This window comes from Prorops nasuta, unplaced genomic scaffold, assembly GCF_024137725.1.
Source record: "Prorops nasuta isolate Cenicafe-Biocafe unplaced genomic scaffold, Cenicafe_Pnas_1.2 PNAS00002, whole genome shotgun sequence".
Taxonomy (NCBI): Eukaryota; Metazoa; Arthropoda; class Insecta; order Hymenoptera; family Bethylidae; genus Prorops; species Prorops nasuta.
The window spans coordinates 1,279,165-1,295,699 of NW_027116799.1; the positions used below are offsets into that span (position 1 = coordinate 1,279,165).

The 16,535-nt window shown below is 34.6% G+C and overlaps 1 protein-coding gene across 22 annotated transcripts in view; it reads right to left on the bottom strand.

Moving 5' to 3' along the window:
• Positions 1-49: 49 nt before the first annotated feature.
• Positions 50-16,535, bottom strand: part of ens (ensconsin) — a 121,780-nt gene continuing 105,294 nt past the window's right edge. For 12 of the 22 annotated variants that reach the window (XM_066732038.1, XM_066732014.1, XM_066732047.1 and 9 more), the window contains 14 exons: positions 15,854-15,922; positions 14,662-14,851; positions 13,598-13,944; positions 11,165-11,341; positions 9,083-9,520; positions 7,650-7,829; positions 6,767-7,083; positions 6,412-6,673; positions 6,175-6,296; positions 5,846-6,087; positions 5,642-5,765; positions 5,222-5,553; positions 1,749-2,005; positions 50-1,660 (listed from right to left, as the gene is read on the bottom strand). In XM_066732038.1, coding sequence (XP_066588135.1) covers positions 1,647-1,660; positions 1,749-2,005; positions 5,222-5,553; positions 5,642-5,765; positions 5,846-6,087; positions 6,175-6,296; positions 6,412-6,673; positions 6,767-7,083; positions 7,650-7,829; positions 9,083-9,520; positions 11,165-11,341; positions 13,598-13,944; positions 14,662-14,851; positions 15,854-15,922 — 3,071 coding nt within the window. In that variant the 3' untranslated portion in view covers positions 50-1,646. The remainder of the gene's footprint in view (positions 1,661-1,748; positions 2,006-5,221; positions 5,554-5,641; positions 5,766-5,845; positions 6,088-6,174; positions 6,297-6,411; positions 6,674-6,766; positions 7,084-7,649; positions 7,830-9,082; positions 9,521-11,164; positions 11,342-13,597; positions 13,945-14,661; positions 14,852-15,853; positions 15,923-16,535) is intronic. The other 10 variants (XM_066732068.1, XM_066732077.1, XM_066732085.1 and 7 more) reach the window with 5 other exon arrangements.

The following is a 16,535-nucleotide window of genomic DNA, read 5'->3' on the forward strand; positions in this document are numbered from 1 at the left end:
AATGCGAGATTACACGCTTTAAAAAGACAGGTGCTTTTTTACACAACTATGAAAATAAATAACTTTATTACAGTAATTTGCGTAAAAAGACAATAGGCAGTAGAAACACATTTGTCCTAAAAATAGAACTGTTATTTTTTTCTCCTTAAAAAAAAAATAGTTAGAACGATCTTTTATAGATTAATTAACATTGCGATAAAGTTATATGCTCTGCTTAACAAATTTCAGAATGAACGGGGTTTTATCTTATCAAAGTAATATAAAAATGTGGCTTGAATAAACAATGTTTTAACGTACTTTATTCTTTTATGTTAATGGTCCATTTACTGCATCTTGATTTTCTTTTATATATCTATTGACTACTTATCATGGGAAAGTACATTGCTTTTTACTTCTTAATAAAGAACGTATCAATTTTGTACATAAAAATTAGTACATACGGTTTTACAAATCTTGATATACGTTATGCACTAATAATAAGTTAGTATTTTCAGATGGATATTGCAGAATTCCAATTGTTGATAATTACTCAAATCGTGTTTCTTTTATCGTTAGTATTATTATTCGATACGAGATAGCCACTTAATAGTTAACAAATATATATGCATTTAAAACGCTTTCCTATATATTTTTTTACACCATAGCTTAATGCTTCTTACAATCAAATGAAACATATTTCAATGTACAAACATAATTTTAATATAAATGATACAATTGTACTAGTAACATCATAATTTTTGATATAATCGCTGTTACAATAGCGTTATTGTTTTTTCTCACTGCCAACATTATCATCGTGATCACAGCTAACAAATTTAATTTTAATATATCAAAGATAAAGCAATGATCAAACGTAAGAGTCTGAGATACCAATATCAAGCGACATCTCTACAGAAAATTAAATAAAATAGTAAAATTGCTTGACTAGTGAGCACATATCCTAAATTGTATGTGGAAGAAACATTATATTTTACTTATAATTATAACATATCATGATAATATGTTCAACTGTAAATTATTGTTAATTCTCTTTAAACAGATTTAAAATAGTGAATATATTACCCCAAATGAAGTCGAGCTTATATCTCTATTGCTGTTATTTGTCAAGCGGCTTTACATTAACAATAATTTAAAGAGATATTCCTTTCACAATATTTTAATCTACAAGTATCTCAATAAACAGAAATCTTTCATCGACGCAGCATAAATAAATTTGATACATGAAAATTGACCAGTTTAAGTTTAACATTTAGAGTAAACCGTGTCTATTGTTCTTACAATTTTAATCTGTCCACATTGTCAGAAGTCATTATTAAACGAGCATTCTTAAGGCCAAAATAATTGAAAATATTTCATTAATTAAATTTAATACAATAAAATACATACATATATTTCAAATTATATGTTATACATGGACCCTTTGATCTGAAAGGTCCTCTAGTAATTAGATTTTATGTCTATTATCATACTATGACAGACTGAGCCTATGTTTGCTGTCTTACATCGTTAATTAACGTTATATATTATTTTACAATCTGCGTTAAAACGTTTCGAGTCCAACGATCGAGGACAAAATAGTCTCTTTGAACTACTAGCTAATCGAATCCAACCGGTTCTCAATTTTCCATGATAGAACAGTTAACACTTTATGACAGAAGATCTGCAATTAATAAATAGTTTGCGTGGGAGTAGAAGAACAAAGTGTGAAATATTGTAGAATAAATCGTTATACTATCTATTAAAAATACCTGTTACTTGTGTGTTGTCCTGTGGTTTGTTACTAATAAAATTATCTTGGAAAGGATTGACGTTTGCGTTAGCCGCAGAGGGTACAAATATGTTAACCATTGGTGTGAAGGGCATCGCTGCTGGATTTAAATTTGAGTTGATTGTATCTTCGTGTGCCATATTGGGCGTAAGTTGAAGAATAGGCCCGCTACTGTTGTTACTCAAGGTATCAAACTCCGACAGGTCTAACAGGTTGTTCGTCACGTTGTTTTGCTTGCTACAAAATCAGCCAAAAGGAAACTTACAAACACTAAATAACAACAAAATGCTAATATCTACCACTATTTCAGCACATTATATAATATACTAAACTAATAACAACATTTGTAATAATTGATTAACATTTTTTTAAAATTTAACACTCCATTTATCGCAAATCTTAATAAACATTTCTACGTACACGACAAACCTCGATAGTTATTTTTAAAAAATGCTAATAAATCATTGAAATTGATCATTTGGTCTTAAGTAACATTGTTTTTGGAAAAGTTCTAGGGCTCTATTTGAATATAAAATTTAAGATATTTGACGATTGCACGATCAACTAAAGCAGTGATTATTAAAGGCACACAAGCTAAATTTTTCGGTAGTTATTCTCAATTAGAAAAGCTCGTCTTCTTTGTAAACTTAATGCTCGATAAAAAATGATCCTCCAGTGCAATCAGTTCTACAAGCATGCAAAACCAATGTACACGTTCGTATATATGTGAATCTATTGTAAACAACTTTATTAATAGCTGTGTTCTTTGCCTAATATGCGTGTATATGTCAACTAAATACTACGTTATGTCTCCATTATAGCTTTAGAATTGTTAACTTTAACTAATACTGCATAAAGATGTGTGTTTACAATTATGGGAGCGAATATAAGTACTACATGGAAGTAAATGTTACGCAGCAAAAGTAGGCAGTAAGTTGACGCACATTATGATATAGAGTATCTATATCAAAACCCCAGCAATGTATATGAGAAGTGTGTAAGATTGTGCAAATGAACGATGAAGCCACACCAGGTCAATATCACCAATGAGAAAAATGCACATGCGATATTAGGAACATCCTTGACTTTAAATGACATCGATAAGAGTAATGCACTTAAGGTATATTTAAACCGGGGACTTTAAAATCAATCGAAATCGCAGGAGAAAAAGAGCTCATTAATGATAAAATAATAATATTTGCACGGCAATTTATCTCTATATAAAACTCACTTTAATGGCTGTCTCATTTTGACATACCTCTTATTCATTATATGTATATCTTTAGTGAGCACTTATTGTAAAAATATTTTAAAAAATCATTCATTTGATCGATTAAATTTATCCTATTTATCTTTACATTATTTACACTGAGTTTCTTTATTATCAGATTTGTTAGTAGTAGTACGTGTAGATTTTGTTAGTAATTTAACATCTCGACTTCAGCTGTTGATACATAAATCTTTTGTATTGATATTCGTTCCGTGCATTTGAACACAAATATAGTCAAGTGAGAATGTGTAACTGTATACATGTATACGAAAAAAATCTCCGAAAAACGAAAAAAGATTGCTACAGATAGTCCTGATAGAATGCATATGTACTGTTATACATTCTTACTTCTTTGTGTCTATATTCAAACGCACGGAATGAAAATTACGAAAAGAATATGACGCATATACATTGAATAGAGTTTTTGCGCGCGTATCTACCTACATAGTATGTCCTTTACTAAATACATATTCGACCATAAATTATAAAATAAATTCATATGTAATTATTTTACATAATATAACATTATCCTCTGTACCTGTCACATTAGGTCACCATCGTTCAAATCATGTATACCATTCAATGAATGATTAATCATTGTGTAAACAAAACAACTTAAGTATCAATAGTGGCATAGCTCGTAAAACTTTTTGGCTCTGTCAACTTTTGCCCTGACTACTTTTGCAATGTATACAGTGTATATTTAGATTAATTATATCAAACAACAATTATTGAGCTGAATTACAGGCAGTAATCTCCCAGCGGATGTTTGGTAAAGCGCAATGTTTGCGCATATAATATTTTTAAATAGATCCATGAATGTAAAGCATTAGAAGCTTATTTAACGTAAATTTATGTTTTTAACGAGTGAAGAAGTGCAATAAATCGAAATAGTTATACTTTTTCAATGCATATTTATTTTACATAAGCAAAGTGCTTATGAATATAATAAAGATTTGCTTATAGGAGGAAAAGTTGAACCCGTCGACCGTGGAGCAGCCTTATTTATCCATAAATAACTCTTTTTGTCTTGGAAAACCACTTCAAGATAAATAAAATTAACCTCTCTGTGCGTATACCTAGCTTTTCTCATTTTATAGAAACACAATTGATAAAACGTTATAAGACCGACTAGAGTACTACCCTGCGCAGATAGCTATATGTAAAACATTACTGTTATACTACCTTCAGACATAGGCTGTAAATGGTGTTAACTTCCACATAGTAATTGATTCCATTGAGGAATTAGTAAGGCAATTAATAATACATAATCTTTAGATAAAAGCAATTCTTTTACACAAATTGATATAATGAAAAACCGCTTTTAACTAAAGTATTAAAAATCAAACTGAGAGTCATTCTGTATGCACCTAAACATATTAACAAATTGCTAATTATTGTTGATTAGGGGTTTAAAACCCGGCACTTGAAGAATCGGTATTGTATCTTTGCAACTGATGGATAAAATTAGTGAACAATAATTATTCCCTAAACTACAAATAGTTATTTTGAAAAATGAAACATTTACTGAATGTAAATAGTAGAATCTCACTCATCGCCAGAATTTGCGAAAAGTATTTTCTATATAAAATATATAATAAATGTAGCATTTTTCTTTTTACATCATAACAAGTTACGTATAACGAACTTTGGTAGTAACTACTTTTGAGGATTAATATAATATAGCTGTAATAATAGAGGGTGTTTCGTTATATAAAAATTCTGTACTCTTTTAAACGGAGTTAATGTAATTTAAGACTTTCCGAGAAACAAACAAATAAGACAAAAATAAACATGAGTTTTACAGTTAAATTTACATAAGACGAGCTTATCATAGCTTGACGAATTTGTGATGCATCATTCTCACATAAAATTACATAAAATTTCGCTTCAAAATCATAGTACAAGAAATGCATGAAGTTATTGTTTGCTTTATAAATATACTATATGTATACCTATAGGTAAGCCTTGCGTAAAAGGCAATAACACAGTACTTATTGTCTGTTAATGTATTAACAGAATTTTGAACTCCTAATGCTTTCACATATAATTTAATATAATATCCTCAATGTTGTGAATAGAATCCTTTTATACATGGTTTCTAATGTTTTGTATTTATGCTAGTTTTATCCTCAGGCATTTTTATTTTAAAATCTTCGATCTGGGTTAGCTTTTATACTTACACAGTGGCATTATCCAATGTAATCGATTGGCTGCTGATGCCATTTCCATGATTCTTGTGATGACCATTTAGCTCTCCTTCCATATTACCCTGATTATTATCCAACAAGTTCTTACTGTCGTTAATGCCATTACTATGCGTGCCATTATGCACAATATCCGATAATGTATTATTTTCTACATGGTGAGCTCGCTGTTCACCGGTTATAAATTGCTGAGTCGCCTCAGAAATTAAGCTTGCTGTCATCACATCTTCGCCTCTACTACCCGGCGCTGATTTGCTCTCATCTATTGGACTATCTTCCTTTAGTTTATCACCGTCACCAGTTTCACCCTAAGTTAAAAGGGACAAAGCTTCGAGTTTATACCTAATATCAAAAATGATATCGATGATATCAATAGAGAGAAAAAAATTTTAATACCTTATTGGGTGTATTGGACTGATTTTTTCCTCGAGTTCTCAACATGATAGCTTCCACGCGTTTTCGCCTCGCTAGTCTCTCTTCCTCTTCCTTCTTAAGACGCTCAGCCATTTCGATTCGTTGTCTGAAATTGGAGTTGTTTAACATCCAACCACAATATTCGCGCTGTCTCGAATAAGATATTTTTTGAAAATCAATTCAAACCTTTCCGCTTCCTCTCTGGCCTTTCTCTCAGCCTCTTCTTTCTCTTGCTTTTGACGAGCCTCTTCTTCCCTTCTTCTTCTATCCTCCTCCTCGCGTCGCTTGGCCTCTTCGATGGCCAAACGCAACCTTTGTTCCTCTGCTTCCCGTGCTTCATTAGCCAAACGTATAGTTTCTTCTTCCAGTCGCTGCTGCTCTTCCTCTTCCGCGCGTAATTTCTCAGCTTCTATGCGCGCCTCTTCCTCCTGTCAAAAACCATACTCATGTTAATATCTCATTCGCACAAACTGTCATGCCCTCTTCTCGTACATTCAAATGAAAAACTGACTAACCAATCTTTGTCTCTCGAGCTCGGCCTCTCGTTCTGCCTGCTCTCGTGCCAACCTCCTACGTTCAGCCAAAGCAGCTTTAGCTTCTTCCTCCGTTGTAATTCTAATTTTTGCGACCATTGAGGCTGCAACAAGAATGTAATGAAATAGATAATTAAATAAGAATAAACAGAAGAAGGAAAAAGGAGACAGAAGTCTGCATATACTATATCAGAAGTTTTTTTAAAAATGTTTAATTACCGGTCATGTCAACCTGCTCATCAGATTCCCCTTCTGATTTCGTTTCTGACTCTATTGGCTTCTTCTCCGGCTTACCTTCTGTTTTCGATACTACCTGATTGGTAGATATAGGTAAAGTTTCTTGGAGGGTCTTTGATTCTTCTTTAACGTGATCAGCAGCAGGCGTTGCCACGAAATTAGAAACGTTAACTGGCTCAACATCAGCCACAGCCGTATCTTTCTTAACTTGACTTTCATCAAGTTCCATGATATTTTGTTCCATCTGTTAATGAAAAATACTTAATTATAGCGCAATTGCTTATGGATAAATATGAAGCTACGGTAATCGTAGCACTATACTATAGTATCGACTCACTTGAATTTTTTCACTTCCGTGATCCTTTTTCTCCTCCTGCTTATCATCCGATTTCTCTTCCTTCTCTCTCTTACCCTCGCGCTGTTTGATAATCTCATCCGTGGATTGACGAATGATCGGCGCATCCTCAATACCGGGACTTTGCAACGGTGTTGCCTTTGGAGTTATTCTGGGCGAGGATTTAGCGCTTTTGATTAGCTTCTCAGCCGGTTTCCTCATATCCGTAATCTTCGGCGTCGAAGGCTTCTTTGGAGTACTGTGAACCTTTGGCAGTGGAGGCTTCGAATCTTTCGTGGTCTTTGATTCTGCCGTATTGTCTATAATAAAAATACATTTGACGCATGAAATATCCTCTTCAAACATTAACTATAAATATCTCTCTGTATTTCAATGTGCAATTTTCAAAGGAAACGGAAAGAAACCCGAGCATCGACTAAAAAATAATGAGAAAACTCAAGTAAAGTGTAAATTACTGAGTAATAAAATTACATGCAGCATTATACGTATAGTATAATGTAATGTGCTATATAAATAACGGAAGAACAGTGTGGGAAATTAATTACACGGTCGTAATCACGTTATGGATAAGCTTTGCTCTAGAAAGCTAATTAAAACTATATATCGAGGTATCCAGCCGAGGTAAAAGAATCGCCTATTGACAAGTATTATAATAGGAATTTCACATTTCGACCGTATAATTGTTTCAATGAATTATATATATATATATATATATATATATATATATTTGTAGTGTAAACGTATAGATGATGCGAACGGTATTTTATTTCCTATCAAGTGTAGATTCGGCCAGATTATTGCTGGCATAGGATTCAGCCTGCCGCCATTTAAATTTAATAGAGATAATGTAAAAAGCCATGCTCACTGTGTCGTTCTGTAACTGTAACACCGGTCCCGGCAATAGAAGCAGGTCGCGGTCGACGCGGAACGCTTGTGCGAGGACGTAAATTGACGCTACTGCTGGCCACACTGCTGGCACTTTGCTGGCTCATGGAACTGTGCGGTCGTGATGGGCTGTTCGGCGTCACATCCCCGCTGCGGATACCTACGCGCACCCATGCACCCAATATCAATATCACAATTTCCAAAATCTCATATTTATCTTTTGTCTTCTTTCTTTTTTTGTAATCCCTGTACACGCGTAATTCTCTCAAAAAGTGCTTACTAAAAACTTGGTAGAAAAATTTAACTTTCATGAATTAATATTGTTTGGCAACACTACTCTTAGCACTTTCTCCAATAATTACTTTCTCATTTACAGTTTACACTAAACAAGTCTTGTGTAGAAGAAAATCAATCTAAGATTTAGTACTGCGTTGAGAAATAATATACGCAAGTAATGGTGTATTTTCAAGTTTTAACCGTCACCAATTATTTTGTTGACTCAAGCATTTAGCAGTATTAGAGTAAGAGTATGAAATTAAGCTAAAAAAAAATGCATGAAAAATAATCTTTAGGTAAGAAGAAAACTTATACGATATAAGATGTTATAAAAACAAAAAGAAAAAAATTAAATCTATATTATTGCACACTAAATACATATTTTTAGACAAATACCTTTTGGAAGGATGTGTGGTAAGAGATGTAGAAAAATTGCAGCTTACCCGTAGTAGTTAAATACTTTCACCTCTGGTAACCAAAAAGCCAATGGGGTAGCTACTGTCTGATCGTTAGCAGGAGCTTTTTGTTAATCAATATGTACAATAATGTTAAAGATAATCATAAGCAGGTATACCTACAGTGTAACAAAGAGTTTGTAGCTACGTTTGTGTACATGTGACCGACATATAGTATATGTCAAAAGCATTAGATTTGTGCAATAAACAATAAACGTTAGTTTACGAGAGACTCTGTATAAAAAGCACTTGAACAATTTGCATTTTTAATGCGCCACGCATGATTAAAAAGTTGAAGGAATAACTCGATTTTACAAGTTGCAGAAAATCTATGGCATATCAGAATCTATCCTATTGATTTACAATGGCTCCATACTTTAAACATGCAGCATGTGTGCACCCAACTCGACAGACGTATCATCTAGATTATTCCTGCGTTAATCCAATCAGACAACAATCAATTAAGTTTGTAGAATTGACAGTTGCAGGTTTAAAAGGCTAGCGACTACATCCTAGGAATATTGGTCTCTGAATATATCAATGACACGTAGAATAAGGAGCTTTTGCTTTAAACCATATATGCATGTAGAGACAATATTTGTCTCGTATACGATATATGTATACATGTATAAATAGTCGATCGATGAGTTGAGTGCTGCACTGCAAGAAGGTAGGCGCTTACCTTGTTGCTGTTGAGTTTGGTGCTCTCGGGCTTTGCGTCGAAGCCTCTCAGCCCTAGTGGGCCTTGGCACGGGGACTGATCCCGGCAATGTACCCATGCTACGCGAGTTATCGGAACGATTAAGGCTCTTGGCTCCGGAGGCAGCTAAATGTGACATGCTGCGACTCATGCTAGAAGCGCTCAAAGGCTGGCTTTGCTGTTCCGTCAGCGTGCCAAGCTCTGTCGTGCGTTTCCTGGGCTGCGCCAGCTGATCCAGCCTGGACATGGAGTAAGTCCTACCTGGCGAACGTGCGAAAGCCTTAGCGCTGGAGCTACGTCCTCCTGCAGAGGGTAGGCCATCTCGAGGGGACGGTATTGTAGGCATCAGGTCCGTGCGTCTCCTGTTCACTCGAAGATAAACCGAACTAGGAGTTCCAGGAGTTCCATCGCCCTCTTCACCTGTAAAGAACTTTCCTTAAAAGCTAGCTCCAACCTTTCCTCCCCTTCTAGTGCGCTAAAATGTACATTTGCAAACTTTATACCACACACATACATTCTACATACTTTTTTATATATATATATATATATGCATATATTAGGGGCGCTCGTTCAAAAATTCAAACTAGCAATGTCTTTTCGATTACAGTCTATGTAAGATATCTCCTAAAAATTTGCGTTATAATAGCAACAAACTGATATTTTTACAAATCTATACAAAAGTTTCACAAATTAAGAATAAAGTACTTTACCTAAAACAATTAATAACTTTGTTTGACATATCTTTATAGTAATACGTTATTCCATTAAAAGAAAAAAGCTGTTTGAAACCTCTTCTGTGTAAAATTTAATTCACTCTAGAGAAAACATTATATTGTGTATGTATATATGGCTGGGCGTGCGTGTTTCTCCAAATGTACATATATTTTATGAATTATCTTTGAAAAAATGCAGCTTGATAGTTGCTATAAGGTACGCATTCTCTTATTGTTTTTGTCTTGAAGTATTAACGCGTTTAGTATTCTTATCAAATACTAGTGTTTTACGAGGTTCCATCGAAAATTCATTTTTTAACGACACCCTAATATTTATATATATATACTTATATAAAAATGAAGAATATTTATAGGAGCTTAAAGATGCATTTTCAACACTTTCTTGATTTCACTCAACGTGCTGATCGTGAAATCATATTTTATAGGACTTATATACATATACACATCATAAAGAATAATCTATCACAGTCGCTCTTAAAATGTTCTTTCTTTCTTTTTTATTTTTTAAACAAGCTGAGAACCCCGACAATTCCTAAATTTTTGAAAAGTCAATATCATGTATTACTGAGATCCCTAAAAATAGTTTATGAATAGAAATTGGAAGCATGCACAATTTAACAAGAGAAATTGGCTAATAGAACAACGCTACCTATGAAAATAACCACGATGAAATTATTTCCTACGAATAATTCCCCCTATATTCTAAATTTTGCTAATTTCAAAAGGAATATATAATAGAATTGGTAAAGAAACTATTATTTTATAAAGACGTCAATACTTAAAAAATTATTCAGCAGTGATACAAGAATCATTGTCTATACACTTTCATTTGTGGAATATGCGGCAAAATGTCTATTAAATATATCTAATGTGTTTAAAAAAAGCGTGATATCAGTGTCCGTTCGATGTAAATTTATGTATATGTATAAGTATATTAGTGGAAAAGTGTCGAGTTAATCAACATAAAATAACGTATGGGGTTAAAAAAGCTGTTATTCGCGATAAAAGTTAATTAATGTAAAGGTTAACAAAAATGCATATTGCTTTAAGGCTACAGATTTTACAAGAGTAATTGCAATAATAGGATGATGCAAAATGTGATCAATGGTTGAATGCTATACATAGGCTTTAGATGCAGCAAAATTTCACAAATGACAAATAATAGTATAATTGAAATATATAAATTAGTGAGTCAGCATGCTGTCGTATGTATTTGAACAAACTGTATAAAGAACAGAAATTTCAGGACTGAGTGCTATTAAATGATAGACAGGTCATTCTGGGACAAAAGAATATTTCCCTGTTGCAGACTTCTCGCTTCTGGACTCACCACTGGCAGCCCGCTGAATCATCGAACGCCTAACGTTGCTATCAGACTTATCATCGATGGCAAAGATGTCAGTACATAGCGAGAGGCTGGCTCTTTTATTTTTGCCAGGGGTTAAAGGAGGATCAGGGCTAGAATTCCAATTGAATACCTCATACATTGACGAGGACATTCTCATATCTGCAAACAGACCATTCAACGCTGCAATATTAGGTAAGATTTGTTTATAGAGTTTAGAAGGATTGATGGGAAATCGGCATATATAGAAAGTATTAATAAATAAATTTTTTACAAGAGCCACCACCCCTGTATTAACTTTCTCAATCCGGATTAAATAAAATGATTGTTATGAAGCAGGATTTGGTTTATGTTTGTTTAGTAAAGAGTAATATTAATCACTTTCATTTGAGCTTTAAAGGATATTTTATACGTATATATTATTAGCCAAGATAGATTGACAAGGAGAGGTAAGGATGTGTCTCTTTTATTTTTTGATATCAGGTATGAGATGCTGTAGCATTGACAAACGTGTCGTGTAATGTGACTAAACAGTAGGCACTTGTTTGTCGGTGACTTGATTTTTTTTTAAACTATTCAATTCATCACTTTCACTTTTTCCAATAAAGAGAGAGAGAGAGAGAGCGCACAGTTTATTAATAAATACAAAGCAAGTATGAATGCTTTAAAAAAATAATGAAGCGACTGTTTCAAAGGAAATAGCACTGAAAGTTACGAAATAAACGAAACGTACTCTTTGCACATGTTTGGCGTGGGAATATAGTTTCCATGCTTTACGTCAAATGGAAATTAGCAAAACAATGAAATATCACTAACTGATCTGCGTAAAGCACGTAAAAGCGATATAAGCTAAGTTCGTGATCTGCCCAGCCAATACGAAACCGAAATTTTGAAGAGCAGACGTAGAAGAATAACACACCGCTGCTCTTCGCATAAACACCATTCAACTGATGAAAACTTGACCGTGGGAGAGATACACGGACAACGAAAATATATGCTATATGTCTACCAACCAATAAATACGTCTACAATTCGACGCGTTTGCTACTACGTCGTTTACCTTTATCAGGCTACCAACTGATAAACAAATTTATTACCTAAAATTTTAAATCTGAATAACATTTACCCGTTGATCTGAATTTTTTGCTTTTCCGCACAATTCGAACTTGTTTCACTTGGCTGAAATTATTTCCAATAATCGTACATCTGGTGTACAATTTATTGCTAAAACTAGAGAAAAACGTCAATAGAACAACTTTTACGCTGAACGTGAAATAGAGGAACAGCAGCAGCCGATTGGTCGGTTTCACTATTGCTCTCGTCATTAGTTAAATACAACATTGAAAAAGTACTAAAGCGAAGCCATACATTTAACAAGAAATTGAACGTGTATAGCCTAGCTTGTAGTATCTATCAGAGAGCTACAAAGTTTTTATAACATGTACATATAAAATATAGAGATAAAAAATCAATCACTGATAAATCACGTGATAAAAGGACACTAAAAACAAAATAGAAAATCAGCCAAGAGCCCATAGTGTTACGGATGAGTAGAAAGGTTGTTGACAGATATATGAGTTATCATAAGATGAACATATTTCATGTCGTACAGAAAAGAGAATTTAAGATAAATCACTAAAATGTAACAATTCATAAAGTCTGTCAGGTCTCTCAGTTCAGAAACCCTCGCACTGACCTTAGTTAGCTTCCCAGACACAGCTTTCAGCATCAGAGAGGCTCTTTCCACCTACTTCGAGTTTTCATATAGCAACATTTTAAAGGAGTTTTGTAGGATTTAATTGATAGGGGAGCAAAAGAAGAAACAAATTACACTTATAGTTGAGAGCTACACTTGAAAATGTTAACTATAGTCAATGACAAACCTACGCCTTGCACATCTGCATAATATTGCGGAGATATAAAAGAGACGGTCCATCTTCCTATTTCATTGAATTAAATCCTCGGCATACCATACTAGCCTAATAATTAATTCTCTCTACTGACCTTCGTGTCAGGGTTTCGGTGGAGGTTGCCAGTGGAGGTGGCTCGGCTCTGCTTTTCGACTCTATACCACATATTCTATTGAATTATTTTAACCTATTGGTGGAGCGCTCAGAAATGACTGCATCATTTCAGCTGTACAATCTATCTGCCTTTTTGAGTAATTTTCGTCGAAAGGTTAATAACACAGGGACTGTAGCAGTACATATATTGTATAAAATATAAAAGAGAAATAAATAGGCCGCGTCTCAAGGGTAATAATAATTGTTCGGTTTTCATGAGGCAGCCAATGCTTATGCTTATATATTCTATAAATGTAGTACCATAGTACAAGTACACATATCATCGTTGCTGAGGAAAGAAATAATTTTGAGGTACGGCGACATAGAGGGGGAAAGGGGACGCGTATCTTCTTACCTTCACCGGGCTTTCGATCTAGTCCACCGGCAGAGGTTGCTCGCTTTTTGCTACCGTCCAATTCCCTCTCGGAGGACCTTCTCGTGAGTGGTTGAGCCGCGGAGAACATCATCACGTTGGTCGTCGAGGTTGCTCGTCGAGTGCCCCAGAATGAAGAGCCGCCGGTATCCGCTGGCTCCAACATCCTTGGTGTAGAACTTCCGAATGCAAATACGATGTGCGATCTCTCGTTCTTTCTCCTTGCCTCGATACGAGCCTCTCTTTCTTGATTCTTCCGCAATATTGCCTCCCGTCTCTCCCGCTCTGCCTCGCATATCAACCTTTTCCTCTCCTCCACTTGATTCCGTCTGCAAATTGTTTCTTCGTATTATCATATAAAATCATTATCCCCCATTTCATTTTATATAATAATGTGATCATATACATATATAGGATTCTGTCGAATTCATTAAATTCATTATTCTAATCTGCCTACGATAGTTTTACTGCTGCATAAGGGATAGTGCAAAATCGGTTCACAGATACTTCCTGGGCTTCCCAGTAGCGACAAAACAGTTTAGGACTACATTTTGTTAACGAGGCCAAACTTGTAATAGTTTCTAAAGCTCGTATAAGCTCCTAGCTGGCATTCCCCTCTTACTTTCGACGTTAATCGCTATATTTTTTAAACCTTATAAACAAGTAGATCTTGGTATAGGGAACAAACGATAGTACAATATTAAAATCAGGTTTAGGTAGCGCGTTTGTTTCACAAATTTATATTAAATATATATTGCATTAAAATTACTACATAAACTCTTTTATGATTAAAAACGTTAAATTGTTATTTAACTTTAATTAACCGACTGCTACGTAAATGCCTTTCCCTTTCTATACTTGTCCGTAAAATCTAAACAATGTCTGACCATCGTAGTCAGTGTTATGGCCTCGATAAACCGAATACCTGTACCTACCCACCAATTCGTATCTAATTTGATTTCAGGGCCGAATTAAATATCTTCTAATTAGCACTGCGATTAGAATATGAATATTGTTCAAAGTGATATTTGAGGGGGATACTGAACCTGTCGTTGTCTCGGGATCTAAGCTCGTCTATGCGTCTTCGGCGCTCTTCCTCTCGCTGCTCTCGAAAACGTTGGGCGGCGAGGGCCTGTTGTCTCAGCTCCTCCAATTTCCGCTGCCGCTCCTCGTTCTGTCTTTCGCGAACGAGCTTCGCTCTGTCAACATCTTTTGCGCTTCCCGTCGATTCTCGTCCTAAAACAGACACTTTTTATATTGGAGACTTTAAACCAAAATTTGTAGGAAAGAGATTTAAGCTTCAGCTTCTTTAAAAAGAAAAGAAAAAAGAAATCGCATATTGATCGCTTATTCAGAATGACACGCGCATTTCTTCGTATAAAATATGTGCATCGAGTTTCATGCAGGTACATATTTACCATCGCCTTTTAACCCTTTGAAGTACACACTTTTCTGCTTTTGGTTTTACATTTTTCTTGCGTGAGACTCGCGCTTATTACGATTCTCTCATTTAATTTTTTTCATTTCAAAGTGGCGGATCCAATTTGAACAAACAGAATTTTGAAATTCAACCAAATCAGGTTTATATATTTTTTTAAATAGATTGTCACAAGAATTAGCTGTTTTTGTTGAATTTTGTACTTTAAACTTTAGATTCGTAATCAGCGCTCCTATAAGTCCCCGCTGCCGAGTAACAAAATAAGAAATCGAATTTGATTACGTTTTAGCATTTCGTTCGTACGTCATTTTGAATTTTGAAAATTTGATATCGTATTCTTAATCAGCAGCGACGACGAAATCCATGTGGTATCAATAATTGTCAAGTGATTGTCTCAAAAAGCACTGTCAATAATACTTTGTTTCTATCAAAAAGAAAATGTCGTTTTCTTCGCATATAATGTATTCGTGTCGTCATTAATTATTATAACAAGAGAATAATACAGCAGAAAAAAAATAAGGTAAATGAGTAAAAGTTGAAGAACTCTGGATGGTAAAATGGTTTACCGCCGCATGCTTCAAAGGGTTAACCTTAATCGTACATTCATCAAAGTATTCGATATATTCAAAGTGATAATTACAAACGAACGATGATTAAATATACTGATAATAAGAAAAGAAGGAAATAATGATAATATAGAGATGACGAGTCTTGTAGGTTGAAAAAAACAGGATTAGACCAGTGTTTTTTCAATGAGACAAAGAAGAAGTGGGAAGAGTTTCGTTGAAAATGATTTGTACCTTCATTCTCGTAAGGATGATCACCGTCAAGGGAGTCTTCGTCGTAGAGACTTCGGCGGCGCCTCACATCTGGCGAGAACAAAGAGGGATTTTTTTTTCTGTTCAATCTGACATTCGGTATTATCTATATAAATTATTCATTCGCGTAGCGTCGTTCGACGTACGTTAACATGCAAGCAAACTCGAACACACTGTAAAAACGGTCAACATATTCTACGTCAGCGCGACATGCGAAACACGCCCTGCGTGCATATGTATGCATGTCTACGGAACAATTAAATCATCTATGCTAATTTTGCAACTGCCAGATTTACGATTCTGCCGTTTGTGTTCGCGGTACGTACGAGTGAGCTGGTACTCGCAACACACACGTTTCACTGATTAAACCTTTTCGTGCTACAATGTACGTTTTGTATATATGACTCTTGCAGACAGACGGGCTAGTCTGTCAGTAATTAAGTCTCATCGCCATCAGCCAATTTCATCATTTCCGTCGCTATCACTATGCCGGCAGTTTTTTCTTCAAAATTCAAAGTATCGCATTTGCTCCTATTGAACAAATTATAAGTGTTGCATCGACATTATTCTGTAGGCTATCTCGAGAGGTTCTTAAAATACTTTTGAATGTGTCACTCCACCCAGCTGTGTTTGCGAGATATTTAAATTTGGAATTGTAAGTATA